Source organism: Lepisosteus platostomus, chromosome 25, assembly GCF_059453375.1.
Source record: "Lepisosteus platostomus isolate fLepPlt1 chromosome 25, fLepPlt1.hap1, whole genome shotgun sequence".
Taxonomy (NCBI): domain Eukaryota; kingdom Metazoa; phylum Chordata; class Actinopteri; order Semionotiformes; family Lepisosteidae; genus Lepisosteus; species Lepisosteus platostomus.
The window spans coordinates 13,335,125-13,353,796 of NC_142635.1; the positions used below are offsets into that span (position 1 = coordinate 13,335,125).

Consider the following 18,672-nt stretch of genomic DNA (forward strand, 5'->3'; position numbering starts at 1 on the left):
TAGAGATTACATTCTTCCGTTCGCGACTGGCTCTGTTGTTTCATTAGGGACAATATCCACAGGGACATAATGGGTCAAATGCAACGAGGTTTCGGATTAAGCTCGTAGTTGCATACTAAGCTGCGGACTGGTTAATACCACACTATCTGGAGATCATCTCCAGTTTTAAGCCTAATTGAAACCAAGAGACGTGCGGTACAAAGTTAGACACCGGCTGGACCTGTGCTTAGTACAGTGCTCCGGACTAATTTCAGCGGACACGTTTATTGCAATCGGTTTTAAGGAAGCGCACTTGTTTAGCACGGTGCTGCATGTTAACCAAGGGTTAAACTCCAGTTAGTGCGCAGCTTTCAGTACGTTGCAATTGACCCGTAACCAGTACCATCTTTGTTTTGGTAGGTTTTTATTGTTATGGTTATTTTTTTCAATATGATTTAAAAAAAATGAAACCGAAATTTCCTATATATTGCAAATGGATAAGTGATTTTTTTTAATGTTTTTTTTTTGTCGGAAACCCACAGGCTACGTACAGCAAAGAAAACAAAAACCCAGAACGTTTGCATACATGTTTTTCTACCTGTTGCACACGATAAACACTTTTTATCTGATCGGCAGAAATGTCGGTGTCTCCAAGAAGTTTTCTCTGTAGTTCAGAACAGAAAGATAACATCGAAATATAAATATATATACCGATTTAACCGTTGCGAGTTGCCCTATGTTTGCCTTCGCTTGATTGCAAATAACCTCAGACAGGCGTAGCCAATGCGCAGTTTTGTCAAACTGTAAATTATCGCGCACAGCCCATTGGCCTTCACATTTTAGTACTGATGTTATAACAGACGAGTTTAAATATATAATGTAATTAGTAATTTATCAAGCACAGAGCATACGCAGGCTAAGACTAGTTACCTATAAGTCATCAAGAAATATAAACCTATTTAATCACGCACACAAAGGTAAAGGAGACGTTTTTTTTCCCTCATCAAATGGATAATCATCAATCCCGCGTGACACAAAACAGTCCAGCCCTTTGCAAAAAAACTGATGAGGAATGAGAAACCATCGCCCAAGTTAGGATGACGCGCTGGACACGAATGGGATGCGCATCACTGCAAGGACGGGTGTCCCCTGACTGATTTAAAAACGGCGGGCATCCACACTCGAAACTGCATGAACAGTCAATAACGCGGCTAGAAATGCGCTCTGAAAAGTCGCTATGCTTTTTTCCCCGACTCCTGCTTAGTGGCCAAGCACCAAAATCGGTTCATCATGCATAAAGGGCGACACCTCATGGCTGAAAAAGGGAAACACGTAGTGGAATTGAGTGACAAAAAGACGTTTCTGAACCGTTTCGCCATTAGTTTTCAATTTTCAATCCAGGGTGAGCAACCAGGGTTTCGTGTGATTCTGTCCGTGATAAAATATCGTCACCGACGAAGAAAACGTATTAAAAGTATAGGATTTTTTAAAGCGGGTTAAGGAAGCTGTAAGCTTAAGGTAGCTTGTCCCCAGAGACAAGAAGTTGCCTGCTTCCAGGTCTACAATAAATCCATTCTCTTCCAGTGGGAGCCACTGGGGGGCATCCTTGCCAGCTGCTCAAGCCACCTCACCTGGCTCCTCTGTCTTGTCACAGCAGCTCTACAGAGAATCCTCATTCCCGCCACGATCGCAGTGTTTCAGACACTGCTCACAGCTCGTGACCACAGGTGAGGACAGGGATGTGGATCGACTGCTCAACCGAGAGCTTCATCTCGAAACTCAGTTCCTGCTTCACCATCATGGTGTTATGATCACCCTGACCCATGAACAAGACCCCGAGGAACTTGAACCCCTCCACTTGGGGCAGCTGCCCCCCCACCACCACCACCACCTGGAGGGAGCAAGCCAGTCTTTTCCAGGCAGGGGGTGCCAGAGATTGCGTGACCCGACTTTTGCTTTTGTAGACAAGTGTTGTAGTGATACAACAGTCAGCAGTGTCTTCCCAGCGCCCAGGGCACATCATAAAAACACAGCTCCGGAGGGGACACCTTCCAGGCCAGCCACAACCACCCTGTTCACCTCCAGTTACCAAAAAGAGCAGCAGTGGTGTCCTCTGTGTAGTTCCTCTGGTGGTTCTTTGCTATATTCTCTGGCCCTGGCTGTCCTGAACATCGTGGTTCCCTCATGCTGCCTCCCCCCAACCCCACCACCTTGATTGCTCCAACGTCAGGTGGGATGGAGGAGGAAGGTGATGCCAGAGCCTTCTTCAACTGCTCCCCGTGGGAGTCCCTGGTGTTCAAGTCCTTTCCTTGGCCCACTGCTGTCATCGGACTTTCCAAATGAGTGCCGGGGGTTAATCCTTCCGGGGGTAAGAGGCCAGCCGGAGCGTGATGCTGACCACATCACCTCCACTTCCAGTGTCGGATGGTCAAGGAAAATGGTGGTCTTTGCCCCCCATTCCCCATGGGCCTTTATGGCCTGAAAAGAGACCGACCTACCTACCTGCTGCTGTCATCTGTGCTGCAAACCCCCCTTCTTGCAAAAGTCCAGTTTTCTCCCTCGACGGGGGGCTTTTTCAACCCTTAACAAGGGCCATTGACTCATGGCCCCCAGGGGGTGGAAGTGACCCTGTGATGTTTTAGGTGTGGGCAGGGATAACTGCCCAGGGCTTGTTCGGGACATGGCTGTACACAGATGCCCACGTGTATTGAAGCGTTTTTCAGCTGTATCCTGTCTTGAACTTGAACTTGAACTTGCCATACGTAACCGGTACATGTACTGGTTCAACGGAATTCTTACTTACAGAAAGTCTCTCGATTGTTAAAAAAAAGTGGTCGCAGGTTTATCCAATCAGCGCTCTTTATATTAAATGTTACATTACATAGACAATTACGTTAGTTCAGTAACAGAGTCGGAGAAGTCACTGTGGGTGGAATATGTATCTGTAACTTGTGTTTGAAAGCAATTGTGTTGGTTAAGGTGGAAATTATAGTTTAATAATGCAATGCATTGAAAAAATTGCTTGGATTCACAGATCTCAAATTCTGACATGTCCGATAGACATTATACTAATTTAAACGAGTTTAAATCTACTCAGGGCACGGGGTGGGGGAAACTACTCTAATTTTTAATCATAACGTTCTAGCTACTGGGACTTGATTACGGAGCTAAGTCCACTGTTCGTGCAGTGTGTTGTGAAAATAAATATTTTAAGAAGCCACGTATAAACTCATTATGCTCTTTGTGATGATAAGTGCATGTGGAATGCAAGTTATTGGCAGATATGTTAAAGTAGCCTACTGACATTTAGATCAAATATCAATTTGTGGGATTGTATGTTGGAAGATCTCTTGATTCTAGGCATCCTTTGAATAACATCAATAAATCAGTTGGGTGATCGTCGTGGAATTCATCAGCAATGATTGCACGAAGTAAATTATGCAGATTGAAAGCACTAATTATGGATGTTTGAATTACACTTATGGTTCACAGCCCACGGCTTGTAATTTACCATTAAAAAGACCATCTCAGAGGTACTGCATCCAAACTATTATCAGCGAGGCAGTAGTTTCTGATAAAATTATATTGCATAGAACACATCGACTAATGTCTCTTTCTTGTGGAATATGGGACGCAGAACTTATAAGGTACTTTTTATATATTTACTAAAAATAAAAAGTAGCGAGAGAAATTGTTAAATAGTGTGTGTAGTATCGATAATCTCGTTGTACCGTGTATTATTTTGTTCAAATACATTTTAAAATACCCCCCTCTAGTGGGCTAGTGGGAAAAAAGAGGATTTTCACACAAGGCATATTTTTTCTAAATACTCTTTTCTGTGTACTTTATTAGTGCTTATTCTATATACTGAAAGAAAGCTTGAAAATGGATAAAATCGGTTTCTGTCCGATTAAAGTAACATCTGTTGCATACAATCTAGTGTCTGTGTAAACAATTAACTAGAAAATATACTATCCTTTAGTACTTGTGCTCTTCGAAACTCTTCCTCCGCGAAACACACATGTATATTTTTGTTCCGAGGAGAAACATGAAACAATTGTACAGTAACAGCAATTTTTACTTGGCTTCAGTCTTAGATTAAAGCACATTTAGCGGTGGGAGACGAATCTTGAATTTCACAATTCCAGATATATACACACACAGAAGGAAAAAGTTTTAGTCACACGTTTTGCACCCGATAGCTGAGCCAAATATCACTTGAGAATAAATTCATTCCGCTGTTTACAGCATGGAGGCCGGGGAAGAGCTTCAGGAGTCGCCGATGATTCATGGCAAAGAACAGCCGAGGCCCCGGGCTGACAGAGGCGGGGTAAGTCTGAAAACTAAACAGCGGTGCTGCAACAATTTGAGTGGTGCTTTTGCCGGTGTTACACGGAGACCAGAAACACGAAGCCACGAACTTTCCTAAACGCGCCTCCCGTAGAAGAGAGCGCAGACTCGGTGTACAGAACAGAGTCTCTCCCCTCTCGGAACGAGGGCTACTGCTGAGATGATTTATTAAACAGAGAAAACAATATTCTATCACAAAACTTGCTAACTTTAATTTAGTTTTATAATTAATTTACTACGGTCTGAGGACTTTTTTCCCCCCTTTCTTGACTTTGGATCTGTTTAATGGTAGAGCAAAACACCCCCAATAGCACTAGCAGCGGTAGTTAAAAACACGAATGATCAGAAAAAAAATAGATTTATTGCTTCTGTGAAGTGCAGTCGTAATCCGATTTTAGAATTTAGCATGTGATTTATTGCAATCTATAATATTGCGGTAGTCTGTTGTAAGGGGTAGGTAGTTCACACTGGAGTCATGTCTTGAGAGCGCTGTGAAGATGGCATTTAATGCTGTGAAATTTCCCCTTTCCAGCAGCATATCTGTACTGTGTTTGGTAAGAGAGTATGTCTGAGTGTTACAGGCTCACAGTTTTCTGGCTTTATAGGCCCCGGCCAGCAGTCAGACACCAGGTACCCCTCTCTCTCCAATGGACCCTCTGAACACCCTCTCCAACTTCGAGGCTGAGATGGAGCCTGATGACCAGGGCAGCTACTCTCTGTTCCCAGCCCTGGATAACATGACCAGCCTGCCTGGGACCTCAGAAACCCTGGAGAGGTAAGGAGACCGGCCAGCAGTCCTCTTTCGATGAGTTTTATGGTTGGTTTAATGGCTTGTTGTGAAGGTGCTGTCCCCCCAGTTAAAGGTGAGGGGTGCAGTCTCAAAAAAGGGAAAAAAAACAACAACTTTTCCCCTGCATCCAGCTGATGACGGGACACCCCAAAAAGGACATAATAGACGTTCAAAAATTGTTGTAGGAAAGAATTGATTTAAAAAAAAACCTAATGGAAAAGTTTGGAGGTTAGGGGTTTGAATTCCTTAAAATAAATAAGGAATAAATAAAATAATGCTAGTAAGGCTTATTTTCTCTCCCTTGGTGAAACTGTTTGGAGCAGGGATCTAAAACTCAGTTCCTGGGTGGCCCAGTGTCTTCTGGTTTTTGTTCGGCCATGTTCTCAACTACATAGTTGGTCTAATTACTTTAATTAACAGACTCTAATTATTAGCATAAGCTTAATACTTCTAACCTGAGGTTATTGAGAGGTAACTGTACCTCTAATTAAGTGTATGTCCTGTGTAATCAACTGTAAAAGCTCTCAAGACAAATCCTATGTAACTATAATTTAGAAAGTAATTCGTTTATTTGTTTTAAGATGTTACTCAGGTAAGAACAACAAGCAGAAGAGAGCAGGCACTCCAGGAGTTTGAGACTCCTGGTGTTAGAGGAAGTGAAGCAACTTTTTGGTTTTAGAAATAATGTAGAAAATAAGTTGAGGAAAAAAAAACCCCAAAGCCATCTTTACTTGACAATTTTTGATCAGTTATTGTTTTGCATTTTTTTTGTCTAGAGATTTTCAGGATGGCTGTATGTCTGTATGAGAAGGGAAAGAAATGATGACTCGTTTTAAAAAGCTGTTCATTTTCTCCATTTCATTTATAGTGATCCTCCTAGTGATGTTGCAGACAAGCCTAATCTTACCTGGCTGGATGCTGCCCAGGTGTGGTGTTTTGGTTGTTTTTCTTTTGAAAATGATGCCCTGGGCTGAAAAGGCCCCAGATTATGGCCCAATTGAATTCCTTTTCACGGTCGTTTCAGATTGTACTTGAGGAAGCCGGCCGGCCAATGCACATCAAGGAGATCAAGCAGAGGATCATCGACAGGGGCTTGGTGCAATCAAAGTAGGTGCTTTTTTCAAGGAGTTATAAGTATCTTTTCTTCAAGATGTGTCCTGTTTAAGTCTGCATCGTTTTAGAGGAATTCGCAGTGGCATTGCCACAGGAAAGGTCCATTGGAAATAAATTAGTATGATCAGGACGCCACCCTGTCTGTGATGTGTGGATGTAAAGATCCAATAGAAATCTTTTAAAATAGCATTTTGCCGTTTCTGTGTAGCTTTTAAGTTGTTATACTGTAGGTTTTGTCAAACATTCCGTTCCACTCCAACATTATCACAAAGCCACATAAACAGGTGAGGGTTAAAATATTTTTTTCTTCTATGCAAAATAACTTCTCTTTTCCCTGCAGCGCAAAGTCAAGTCTGGAAGCTGTGATGTATCGTGAGGTAAGGCAGGGGACATATTCACCTTCACTGTTCATGTACCTGTAATTAATTAACCTATATTATGCTTGTTTTGGCTGCACTTTTCACACAACTAGTATATCTTTGAGGACAGTTCACTCATATTGTGCAGATGAGCCCTTAAAAGGTTAACAACTCAAATCTAATGTTAATTATTGCTGATTACCAGTCAGGCAGTGTTTAAATGATACAAAATGATAGTCAGACCTCACCAGAATAACACCCTGTGCAGGAATTGATCTTATTTCTTTATTAGACCAGTATGCAGTGCACATTAATGATAAGAATTCATAAAGCCAGTAGTTTCTGGCATAATCTGATTTGTGCTGACTTTTCGAATCCTTGTTTTTTATGTGTCACAACATTGTCTCTGTTCATTGTTAATTTGATTCTCTTTTTTTAAGCTTTTTGTTCTTTGGGATGTACTGTAGCTTCTTTAGATAGTTCAGCACTGCAGAGTGGTTGTAATTCTAAAAAAACCCTGCCTGCGAGGGAAGAGACTCTGATCGTGTTGATTATCTCACACCCATAGCTTAACGGGTCTTGAGAACTGAGCCGTAGCCACAGACAGGAGGAGAGTGGAGCTGTGGTCCAGTGTAGTTTCAGGGCCCGTGGCAGTTCTGGAGGGCAGAGCAGGGGGGGTTCTGAGAGCCTGGAGTCCAGTCAGTGTCCTGCTATGTTACAGACACAGAAAGGGAGCAGGCGCTTCAAGAGGATTGAGAACAGGAATGGAGTCTTTGCGCTGTTGGTAAGTTCCGACTGACAGGGATGTTTCAGAAGAATGATTGATTTCAATGAATGGCAGCAGCATGGACATAAACTCCTTGATCTCTTGCTGACGGGGTGAAATGAATTTAGCTTTTTAAAGTCTCCTTTTAAAGTTGCTTGTGGAAGTGCATTTAGGATGCCAATTTTCAGGTTAATTACTTGGGCAGCAGTATAATAATAATAAAATTAGAAGCTTTGTTTATTTCAGGTGAACCCCAAAGCATTACAATCCTCAAGTTCTAAAACCTCCTTTTTTTGTGCCTTTGCCTTAACGCTTGGTGTCCCCTGCTTAATCACTTGGTGAAAGCTGCGTCTGCCTTCGTGCTATGCAAGTTATTTTCGGATGGAAAATCGCCTTTTGTTGCTGTAGTACCAGATCGGCTGCAGTGCTGTCTTCTTTAGTCTAGCTGAATTGTACATTGGGCAAAGTTAATTGGTAGTAGATTGTTTTACAGTACATCAGCATTTACTTTTAATTATGAAAGTAGATTCTACAGTTTATCTTTTCTTTTTATTTGATTTATGACCATGTGTTAAATTCCCATGATCTCATTTCAGTTTTTGTGTTTGCGTGTGTAAATCTCATTCATATGTTGTGATTTTCGTCCTTTCTTATCACGGCGATCTTTAACGGCTTATTAACTGCGTATCCCTTTAACCAGAGCCTGTTAAATCGCTGTGTCCCCAGTGCCTGTTCTTGTGCTGTTTATAGAAGTAGTCATTAAGGCAGGCTGGAGTGTTAACCCAGTAGCGTTTTCTCCTCACTGGGCCATTTCTTACTGTTCCTAGACTGGACTCACGATCTGATAGTCCTTGAATTATACCTCGTTATAAGTACCTTAAACTTGATCTCTGCGCATATTGTCTTGCTGTCATTAACAGAGTGGGGCGCATCAGGTAAGCTGTCCAATCTCCGTGTCTCCCACTCCACCTCTCAGCTTACGCTGCCCTGCCTTTAGCTTCCTAACCTTAGAGGAGGTCACAGGGATGACTGTGCTTTGCTGCTGTCTGCCAGGGAAACTGCACTGGGACGGTGTATTTTTAGTCTTCTCCATGAGTGTATTCACCCGAGGAACTAAATATGTGTAGCCATTGAATTTTGCTGCACACTGACGTCAGAAAGCTGATACTCTGCTTCCTGTAGGTCCGTCCTGTGGGTTACGCAAGGCTGCCACACGGGGGTTTTGACAGTGTGCTGGCGAAACTGGTTTTGATGCGGCCCCCCGAGCTTGTGTTTGGACACTATTGTCGTCCTGCTCTCACTGACGAATGGAAGCTGGACTTTACCTAATGGCTCACATGTAGGCAGTCTTCCATTGTCGCGCCCTCCTGCATTCATCCCCTTTTCCTCCGGGCCCGTTTTCCCCTCAGACCGACGACGAGAGGCAGCAGGCCTTACGGGCCTTCACGGCCCAGTCTTTCCTGACGGCTCCTGGCCAGCCCGCCTTCTCCGGCTCAGGATCTGGGGGCCCCCTACCTGCCTTCCCCTCCCCGGCCAGCCTCTCCGAAGCCAAACCCAAGGTGAAGAAGCTGCTCAGGAAGAACCAGAATGAGAAGTACCGGCTGAAGTACCTGCGCCTGCGCAAGGCTGCCCGCGCCATGATCTTTGTAAGTCCTTCAAGTAGGCGGCTGCGTCGGCATGCGTAGGCCGCAAACGACCAGGTAACGGTTTATTCCAGGCTGAAAAGAGAAGACCAGAAACGCAACGCTTTGGCCGAAGAAGGCTCCGCAGCCGAAACGTTTTGTTTTTGTTCTCTTTTCAGCAGGGAAACAACCTTTACACGTTCATTTGTAAGTCTTGACCACCAGCGAGACTAGCACACGGGTGTAATTCATGAAAGCGTTTCAAGTAGGGAGCTGCGTCAGCGTGCGTAGGCTGCAAAGGAACAGGTAAAGGTTGATTCCAGGCTGAAAAGAGAAGAAAAGAAACACGTTTTTGGCTGTGGAGCCTTCTAGGGCTGTGTGAGAGAGAGAGAGAGAAGGAAAATCAGCAGTTGGTAAAGTGTGGGAGAACAAAAACTGGAGCAGAGAGGAGGTGGGAGCAGGAGAGAGGGGAAGAGAGGTGGGAAGTCAAAACCTATAAATGAAAAGAGAGGATTAGAAGGAAACGAGTCTGTTGTTGAGAGAAGGGGGAAGATGTGATCCTCGTTTCAGGATAATTTTGGTTTCGGTTGTTTTTCTGCAATAGGAGTTCTGAAACCCCTCTTGAGAACGCAGATGGCCGTTAGAGGTGAAATGAGAAACTATGGGCTTGGAGAGATCTTTGATTCTCACAGCCCTGACATGTTCCCTGAAGTGGTCTCCCAAGAAATTCATGAAAGTGCTTTCTTGAAGAAATCAACTTTATTTTTTGTATTGTATAGTTTTACTCACGGTTTTGGGAGAGCCTGTCCTTAAAAGTTTATTTTGTTTTTTGACTTGTATGTCTGGTTTCAATCAAATGATAAAAGGGTAGAACTGGAGGCCGTGATCACCCATAGCAACTGGAGTTTCAAGAGGTTCCAACTGCCCTGTAGACCCTTGACCCCTCTGACTTCTGACCTTTGACCCCCTAGGAGAATGCTGCGCTCTGTGATGAAGTTGCCCATTTGGAAGAGAAGTTCGTGCGTGCAAAAGAAGAACGAAGGTGGGCTCATCTGTTTTGTCTTGCATACTCTACATTTTTTTTTAAATCTCCTTTTGATAGGACCCTCACAGTCAGGCCTTCACTGCAGTGCTCCTGTGTTTTTCAGTAAGCTTGTTGCAGCACTTGAACATCCAACGAATCATGCTGTTTAGGTTTATTGTAGACCTAACACCTGAAGATAATACCCTCATTTTGCTACAGTTTGTGTATAAAATAGGTCATGCATAAAAAAATTGTTACCATGTGTGGACACCAGTAGTTAAAATCTTTCAGTCACGGATTTACAGTGGATTTACTTTTTGTTGTAAAGGGAGAAAACGTGTCAGACATATTTTTACGTTTAATAAGACCTTGTAAGCAACAATATTTAATAATAATACAATTATAATATTTTTAGGAAAAATAATTTAAAATAAAAAACGTTCAGTGCCTTTCTGTGCAATATCCCAGTAATGCTGGCTGCATGACTTGGGTCACTGACTCAGGCTACACTGATTACAGACTACACTGCCTTGGCATTTGACAGTGGCTGGTGCTAATTTTGAGTTAAGGAAGTTGGCACAGTCCTGTAAGCACCATGTAGTGCAGCTGGAGTAGCTGTGCCCTCACTGTCCCCCTCCCGGGCTGCGCGCAGGTTCCTGCTGAAGTCTCTGCTGCAGTACCAGTCTCTGTCAGAGGGGGAGCTGCACTCCGCCCCGAGCGCCAGCTCCCACGCCCCGGCGTCCTTCAGCTCCGCGGTGGGGGGCGCTGCCGTTCTCGGGGCCTCCCCGGGTCTGGCCCCCGCCGCCTCGGGGGGCGACGAAGGCACCAGCAAGAAGTCCAAGAAAGACCGGAAGGAGCGCGCGAGAGAGAACGGGCGGGAAGACGGTAGGGTGGCCCTGAGGCGGGAAGTAGCGCTGGCGGCCTCCTGGAAGCAGCTCGGAGGTGGCCGGCTCCTTGCTTGCGGGATTATTGTCACAGGCTGCGCTGCGTGAGAGTCTGTTCTTTGGAACCAGATAAATCGGAGCAATTTGCTTAATTGGCAGCCGAGCAAATGCATTCAGGAGGAGTAATAGTATGACAGGGGAACTGCAGTTGCTGTTTCTCAGACCAGGTGTGAAATCTCAGTCACAAGAGAAATTCATTGAGAGTATAGCAAAATTGGACAAATTTACAAGTAAGTGTGCGTCTGCAAAACCGCCTGGAAGTTGAAATGTGTAATTCAATTCAGTCGCACTCATTCAAATCAGCAGTCTCGAGATAAAGTCTCTAAAAACGTCGCCTTCTAAGCGTCAGTTTCCAAAAAACGTGTAAATGTATGCAGTAGCAAAATTCCCTTGCTCTAAAGCGTATGCGTTATTGTAAGAGAAATAGATCGGTTTTCAAATATTGTCAGTTTGGGGTATGACGTGTATCGTATTATTTTTTCTCTTCTCTCGAGCTCACATGATTACGAAGCCTGACAGTTCGTAATATGAAACGTATTTTCGTTTCCGATACTGAACCAAAACGTTCAAACCGTCCTACCTAGTCCTACCATTTTTGCCCGTAAAAAAGCAACTGATGAATAGAGAGAACAGTGAGATGGGGGGATGGCAAATAGATAGAAAATCTATTTTTCTATCTTTGTGATTAAAGTGATCCTATTATAATTATGCTCAAGGCTTAAGATGTGCATTAAATTTGGTTTTACAATTAATAGCAATATTCACAAGCCTGCTTGTTTACAATGTAATTCGCAACTCCGGATGTTTTGTTGCCTCATTCTGGATCGTAGCCGATGACGGCAATATGGAGCTGTGTATATCTGGGAATTTCATCTGTTTTGTGATGTAAATTGGAAGTTTTGCACATTGTACTTTCACTGCGGTTTGAAATGCTCTCATCAGTGCAGGTTCTTCATGCACCTGAAGTGTGACAATAGCGTGGCAGTTCCCCTTGACCTCTCATTCAGATTTTGTATTATTTTGTTCTGTGTCTGCGGCTCACCCAAAGCTTAGCCGCTTGTCGAAAAGTGCATCGGGTGAAGCGCGCGGAAGAAAATCTGTCCCCCCTCCTCCTCCTCTGTCTGTCTCCGCTCAGTGCTCAGGAAGGTCTCCAAGAAGAAGAAGCTGGCCGAGGGCGGCTCTCGGAAGCTGGTCCAGCCAATCCCTCTGGATTCCTCGGGCCGGCCGGTGTTCCCGATTGTCCTGGGAGGGCTGACCGTGTACAGCCTGGGAGAGGTCAGTGTCTGGCGTCACTGGCTGGGTGGGATGGGGAGCAGGAAGTGGGGTTCTAACAACAGGTCGTGCTGTTTTCTTAAATTGGTTCCAGCTGGAGTGCTTCATCTCTTTATGCAGTGTGTTTAATTTCCAAGGGCTTTTCCACAGACTCAGTTTATCACTTTCCCTTTGACATGTGTCAAGGTTTTAATAGTTAAAAGACGCTATTGATTGGAATTCTATGCAATGGACTGGCTTCGCATCCGGGGTAAATCCAGCCTTGTGCCTGTGCCTTGCTGCGATAGGCCCACATACAGACTGTTACACAAACATGCACACACTCACATCAGGGACAATTATAAGTTAATTATCCAACCAGAATGTCTTTGGCCTGTGGGAGGAAACTGGAGCACCTTGAGGAAACCCATGCAAACATGCAAACTCCACCCAGATAGCTTCCCAGGTCTAGGACTGAGCCTAGGGCTGCAGCAGTGCAAGGCGGCAATGCTAACCACTGCACGCCGTACCGCCTGCTTTTTGTAATCATAAGAACATAACAGGTTTACAAATGGGCGGAGGTCACTTGGCCGATCTAGCCTGTTAAATAGTTCATTGATCCAAGGTTCTAATCCAGCACTGTCTTGAGTGAAACCAAAGGTATAAGAATGTTCGGTATACAACTTTTCGCTAATCCGAACACGAAGAGTTTGTACCTTGTAACCTGTATAAGAACGGAATTGCGCAAAATCCAAACGTTGAAGTTCGAAGGTGACCGATTTTTGCTGAGAATTCTGCGCCACCGAACAGCTGTTTGTTTCTGCACGGGGCGACAGGCATTATAGTTATGGACGCCGTGAGGCAGCAGTGCTTTGTTTACGACCACAGCGGAAGCTTGTGCTCTCATTTTCAAAGTGTTTGTTTTCTAGTTGCTGTTCATTATGGGGTTTTAAGGATGGGAAAAAGATTCTTTAGTGTAATAGTTAACAATTCGGCCAGCAGCCATGTCACCCTGCAACTTACAATTGGCAACCCACTAAAGCTCAGCAGGTGTGAGCCTGGTCAGTACCTGGATGGGAGACCTCCTGGGAAAAACTAACTTTGCTGCTGGAAGAGGTGTTAGTGAGGCCAGCAGAGTTCGCTCATCCTGCGGTCCATGTGGGTCCTAATGCCCCAGTATAGTAACGGGGACACTACCAGTGGAGTCACGGAGGTGCCCGGTTGTGTTGCAGATCATCACAGACCGGCTGCACTTCCACGACGAGAACGCCATCTACCCCGTGGGCTTCTGCAGCACCAGGATGTTCGCCAGCATGAAGAGCCCCGAGCAGCAGTGCCTCTACACCTGCCAGATAAAGGACGGGGGCAGTGGCCCGCAGGTACACCGATCACACTCAGCACACGGGAATGCAAGAAAGGTTGAATGCACAGTACTTTTTGTGTGCTCAGGAAAAGTTCCTATAAAGGCTCTCCCCCCTAGCAGAAGTGCTAGTGTATTTTTTTTTTTTAATTTGAAACCGATTCTGTTGCAGTTTGAGATTGTGCCCGAGGAGGACCCTCAGAATGCTATAGTGGCTTCTTCTGCCCTGACCTGTCATGCCAACCTGCTGAAGGCAATAGCGGCCATGAGGTACTTGACCAATATAGGACTTGCACAACAGCAATCAACAGTGCTTCAGTACATAGCTTCTGCAGGATGTTGGTTTGCACATACACATGCATAACACTAAAAGTAGTTTTAAGTGCAACTTAAAATTCTGTGGTGTAAGTGCAATGCATTTAGCTCTGTTCTGCCCCTACCGGGGTTTGATCATGATTACTGCACATGTTGCATAAGGATAGGAAAGATGATTGAGCTCAACCATTTAAGGAGCTGCATTGTCATTATTTGCATAAGAAGCCATGTACCTGTTTCTTTTAATTCCTAGCTGTAAATATAGATGTAATACCTGCAGAAGCCATGTCCTGGAGGAAATCAACAGAGAGAACATGAATATGTTCGAAATGAGCTATATATTGTTACGATGATGTGCTGTTTGCACGATCTACCTCACTAGTTCCCAAATTTCTTCCCTTTTTTTTTTAAACACGAACCCGCAGGGGCAAGCCTCTCACGTCCATTGTGCCGTCAGGAGCAGATTTCTTTGGATTCTCTCACCCCACCATCCAGAATCTGATCCAGAGCTGTCCCGGGGCGCGCAAGTGTGCGAAGTGAGTGCTCATACACGTGGCGTCTATTGATGCAGAACTCGAGCTCTGGGAATTTCAGGGAGCAAGCAGGTTTGAGACGGATCTGTTATTGTGTCAGACAGTTGTTTTCAGGGATAGAGTCTGTTGTGAAACCGTACATTTGTATAGTAGTTTTCACCACCACTTTTTCCACACCTGAAGTGTAGCACCTACCTGGTGTTAGGAGTTCCACACAGCACACTAGGTGGAGAAGTGAAAAGGCAGCTTCGCTCCTTGAATTAATGGGGAAAGTTAGGTAGTCCGAATTGTACAATCCCAGAGTGGACTTTGGTTGGGACAGGGGTTAACACCCCTACTCTTTGAACGCATCAAAGGATCTTTAATGTCAAAGCAGTCAAGACCTCAGTTTGACTCTTCATCCAAAGAATGAGGATGTACCTTCTGCAAGTGTTCCTGGTCACCAGTCTATGGGAATTGGGTTGGTAAATTCTCCAAGCACCCCCTGTTGCTCCTCCAACCACACTTGCAACAGCAACCTGAATGTCCCTGGGTCTCCCATCCCAGTGCTGGTATCTGGTGTCTTGGGGTAGGGTCATAGGATGGAACATCCCGGTCCTGTTCCCTTTGATAAATTGATAATAAGGTGCAGGAAATTGCTTTTCAGAGGTAATGTATTACTTTACAGGGTAACAATATATAAGCTAGTAAGATCACTGTAATTGTTGATTATTTAAAATTAGTTGTCCCAAACTTCTGATTTTGAAAAAGTAATACTTTACGCAAGCGAATTATAAGAGTAATGGGTTACTTTTTAAAAGTAACTTTCCACAGCAAAGCCGTAGAGCCCTTTGTACGTGTGATCAGGAAAACACAATCGCAAACGAACTCGAACTCGGGGGACCCGGATCTCATTTGTCAATTTTTATTTTTCAGCAGGTGAGTCTCTCTTTTATACGTCTAAGGAAAAGGTTGTTCTGAGGCGTTTAACTCTCGGCTGTGTGAACGTCTCCTCAGTTACCAGTGGGTGCGCTTTGACGTCTGGCGTCCAGGGGACGGGCAGCTTCCTCACAGCCTGTCGGAGGACGACGCCTCCCTCAACTTCGAGGCCTTCCAGAGGCAGCAGGGCTTCGAGGAGTGTGAGGCGGCGGAGCGCGGCCTGGCGGGGGAAAAACAGTCCGGCAGCATCAGCTCTGGGGGCGTTCCACACGGCTCGATAGGTACACTGATTCACCCTAAAACTGCACCTCATCTCCTGCTGATCAGACCGGGTTGCAACAGATTTCATCATGTACCTGCTAACTGTGATGTGTTGTTGTCGTAATTTAGTAGCGATATTGGTCTGTGATATATTGCCATGTTGTTGGAATTCAGAAATGCTATTCCTCTCTAATGTAGTTTGTGAAGTGATTTATATCAGTCGTGTATTACAGAATAGTAATGTGGAATTGACTCCTTTGTCAGTGTAATTTGGTAGTGATAATGGTTTACAGATGTAATACGTTTCAGTTGTAATTCATCACTTACATGGTTTTCCGTCATATTTATGTCAAAGATAAAAAGAAGTAGATGATGGGGGGCCTTCCCTTGCCTGTGCAACCTCAGGAAGGCCTAACCTGCAGTTCAGCCTGTGTCCTCCAGATGTCCCTGTAGGAACTCTAAATGCAACAATTAATAGGCAATCAACAGAAACTGTGATGAAGTCTGAAATGAGAAATTATGGGTTTATTGTGCAAACCAAAATATGTGGTTTCAGAAGACCATTACAAATGCATTCATTTTAACTCATACTGTGTGGAAATGGACTGTACCCAATACAGTGGTGTTAAAGGACCTAAAAACATTGTGGGAGGTTGTGTAAGGATGCACTCAGCGTTTTTTCTGATTGCAACATCAATGTGTAAGTATAAGTAAAGTACGTAAATAAATGTCTGGTTGACAGTGGATTGAAAGTCCATACAACTGAGGAATTAATAAATGCGTACCAAGATTTGGCACAGTTTACTGGCACTGCACAGACAGCACAATAAATAGACATTGTGTTAAACCTTCATTAAAATATAAAACACAAAACGCGTTTTATTGAGCCAGCTCACAGAGACACGTAAGGGTGTCGGGATCTTCGACCCAACACAAGTATGTGGTTGGGATGTGAATTCCCTTCCCACTTCCCAAGATTCTATTCCAGGCTGTGATGAGGGATGTAAATCCGAAGTGGATAAAATACAAACACTATACAAAAGAAAATGGCAGGAGTCCTGCAAGAAACCGGAAGATGATTTTCCAACTTCCGATGAAAGGGTTAGATGATATTTGCAGGTTGTTTCTAATTCTGTGGAATGTGAAAGAAATGGGTATGTACGGGCAGGTAGTTATGCACAGCAACTTCTATTTTGAATTTGTGGCTGCATTGTCTGCTATGACTAATTGAAACGATTGAGGTGCTACAATGGGACGATAGCATAGTAAGTGGTTTCAGAAGAGGTGTTGGTGTTGGAGGACTGAAGCATGGATTAGAACTTCATCAAGAATAACGCCTTTCCCGCGATTCTTCCATTTGCATAGGCGAGACTATACTGTTTGTGTTTGCTTAAGGTTTTGAGGTAGTGAAACTATTGCAGCGTTCAGATGAACCACCTTGTGCTGTGCATGCTACAAGATAAATGGGCACTAAAAGAAAATGGTGGGTGGAAATGTGGTGTGTGCGTTCTGGAAGCTCAGCCGCCGAGAATCTCGCTGCCGTTCTCATGACCGCGATGCTGTGCGTCTCCCCCCCCCCCCCCCCCCAGTGCGGCTGTGCTCCAGCGTCGACACCTTGCCGGGTCACAGCGCCCCCTTGTCAGCAAAGAGCAGCGTGGGAGAGTTCTCTGCCTGCAGGATCCAGCCACTGGGTGAGTAGTCGGGTGCCCAGGAACTAACCCAGTTCAAGCAGTACAGACACTGGAATCCTCAACTCTTTTATAGAATAGGAACCTAGCTTCCTTGATCCCTTCAGAATCTGACGAATTTGTGTAGCTGTAGACAATAATATAAGTTGATCTGCAGGACTGAAGTATTTCATCAAAGTACTCTTCACTTTGTTATTCAAATCACCAGCTTTATTGAACTTTACAGGTGTAGCCATATTTGTTTCCAGTTCCTAGGTATTCCTGAGTTTTGCCTGAGCTGAGAGCTCCAACTTAAATTAGCAGGATGTCCTGTTACATAAGTGGGCGCAAATGGATGTTAAGTTGAAGTATATTAAAGCCAAGGAGGCACTTCTTTACCCAAATAGTTGTGGGAGTATGGAACAAGTTACCCAGCCATGCTGTTGGTTAATTGACTACTACCAAAGAGAATAGGTGGGCTAGATGGCCTCCTCTCTTTTGTAGCCTTGGCTCCTTGTAAGCTTCTGTATTGTGACTTTCAAAGCTCTCTCCTCTCTTCAAGTCCGGCCACCCCAGCCTCCTCTCTCCTCCCACGCCAGGCTGCTGGGTCAGCAGCACTTGGGCCCGTCCCCGCTGCAGCCTTCAGCGTCCGCCTCGCACTTCGGCAGCCCCTGAGCAGAACCGTCCCGATCCCAGTCCCGGGACGTCCAAGCGAAGCAGCCCTGCGCCGTCTCAGGGTCCAGATCGGTGACCTTCCCTGCTCTTCTGGAGGAAGCGTCACACAAGCTGTGAGGGCTGTTTATGATTGACTTCTGCTCCGCCAAATTATAAGGATCCAGCTGTTCCTGGTCAAAGGATGAATTACCAGCTGCACTGGACTCTGGGACAGGACAGTTGTGGATGTTTTCTAAAGGCAGCTTTGGGCTTATGGACTCCTTTTTAAGTATTGACAGTGCTAAAAAATCTGTTTTTTTTTTTATTATAATCCGATTGTACAGTCAGTCATCAAATGAAACTTGGAAGTTTGAATGTGTTTGAACAGCAAAAAGGCAGCAGCGATGATCTGTGCTCCTTGTACATTTCTTTGGCTCACGCCTAACTAGTGCGAGTAAAGCTTTGGAATAAAATGGCTGTAGGATTAAAACAGACTTCTAACCATTTTTGTCTATCCATAATCCTAGGTGTTACTGGAAGAGAACTAAACTGCAAATGTTGTTTATTCCTGCTACCACGTGTTGTGTTAGACCGTACCTGCTTAGCTCTGTTGCAGTCTTTCTCTGATTTAGGAAACAAAACTTCTAACGGACTGCTGCTGATAAACAAGTAATAGGACAAAATGGCTTTCCATTTTTCAGTTTTTATTTTAAACACTTATCTTTGCTTTACTTTTTAAGTGTTTCCCCATTTAAAAACATTAAAA

General features: G+C 44.5%; 1 protein-coding gene across 2 annotated transcripts; it reads left to right on the forward strand.

The window, feature by feature from the left end:
* Window positions 1-3,978: 3,978 nt before the first annotated feature.
* Window positions 3,979-18,396, forward strand: tbrg1 (transforming growth factor beta regulator 1). 2 transcript variants are annotated; one of them, XM_088618942.1, is made up of 16 exons: window positions 3,979-4,309; window positions 4,935-5,104; window positions 5,988-6,045; window positions 6,144-6,226; window positions 6,573-6,609; window positions 7,313-7,375; window positions 8,767-9,003; window positions 9,951-10,021; window positions 10,656-10,888; window positions 12,083-12,222; window positions 13,431-13,577; window positions 13,731-13,828; window positions 14,299-14,409; window positions 15,403-15,605; window positions 17,175-17,276; window positions 17,815-18,396. In XM_088618942.1, exons 1-16 carry the CDS (start codon window positions 4,229-4,231, stop codon window positions 17,925-17,927), a joined length of 1,947 nt encoding a protein of 648 aa, XP_088475068.1. In that variant the 5' UTR covers window positions 3,979-4,228; the 3' UTR covers window positions 17,928-18,396. The 2 variants fall into 2 exon arrangements, with proteins under 2 accessions (XP_088475068.1, XP_088475069.1); XM_088618943.1 differs by lacking the exon at window positions 7,313-7,375.
* Window positions 18,397-18,672: the final 276 nt, after the last annotated feature.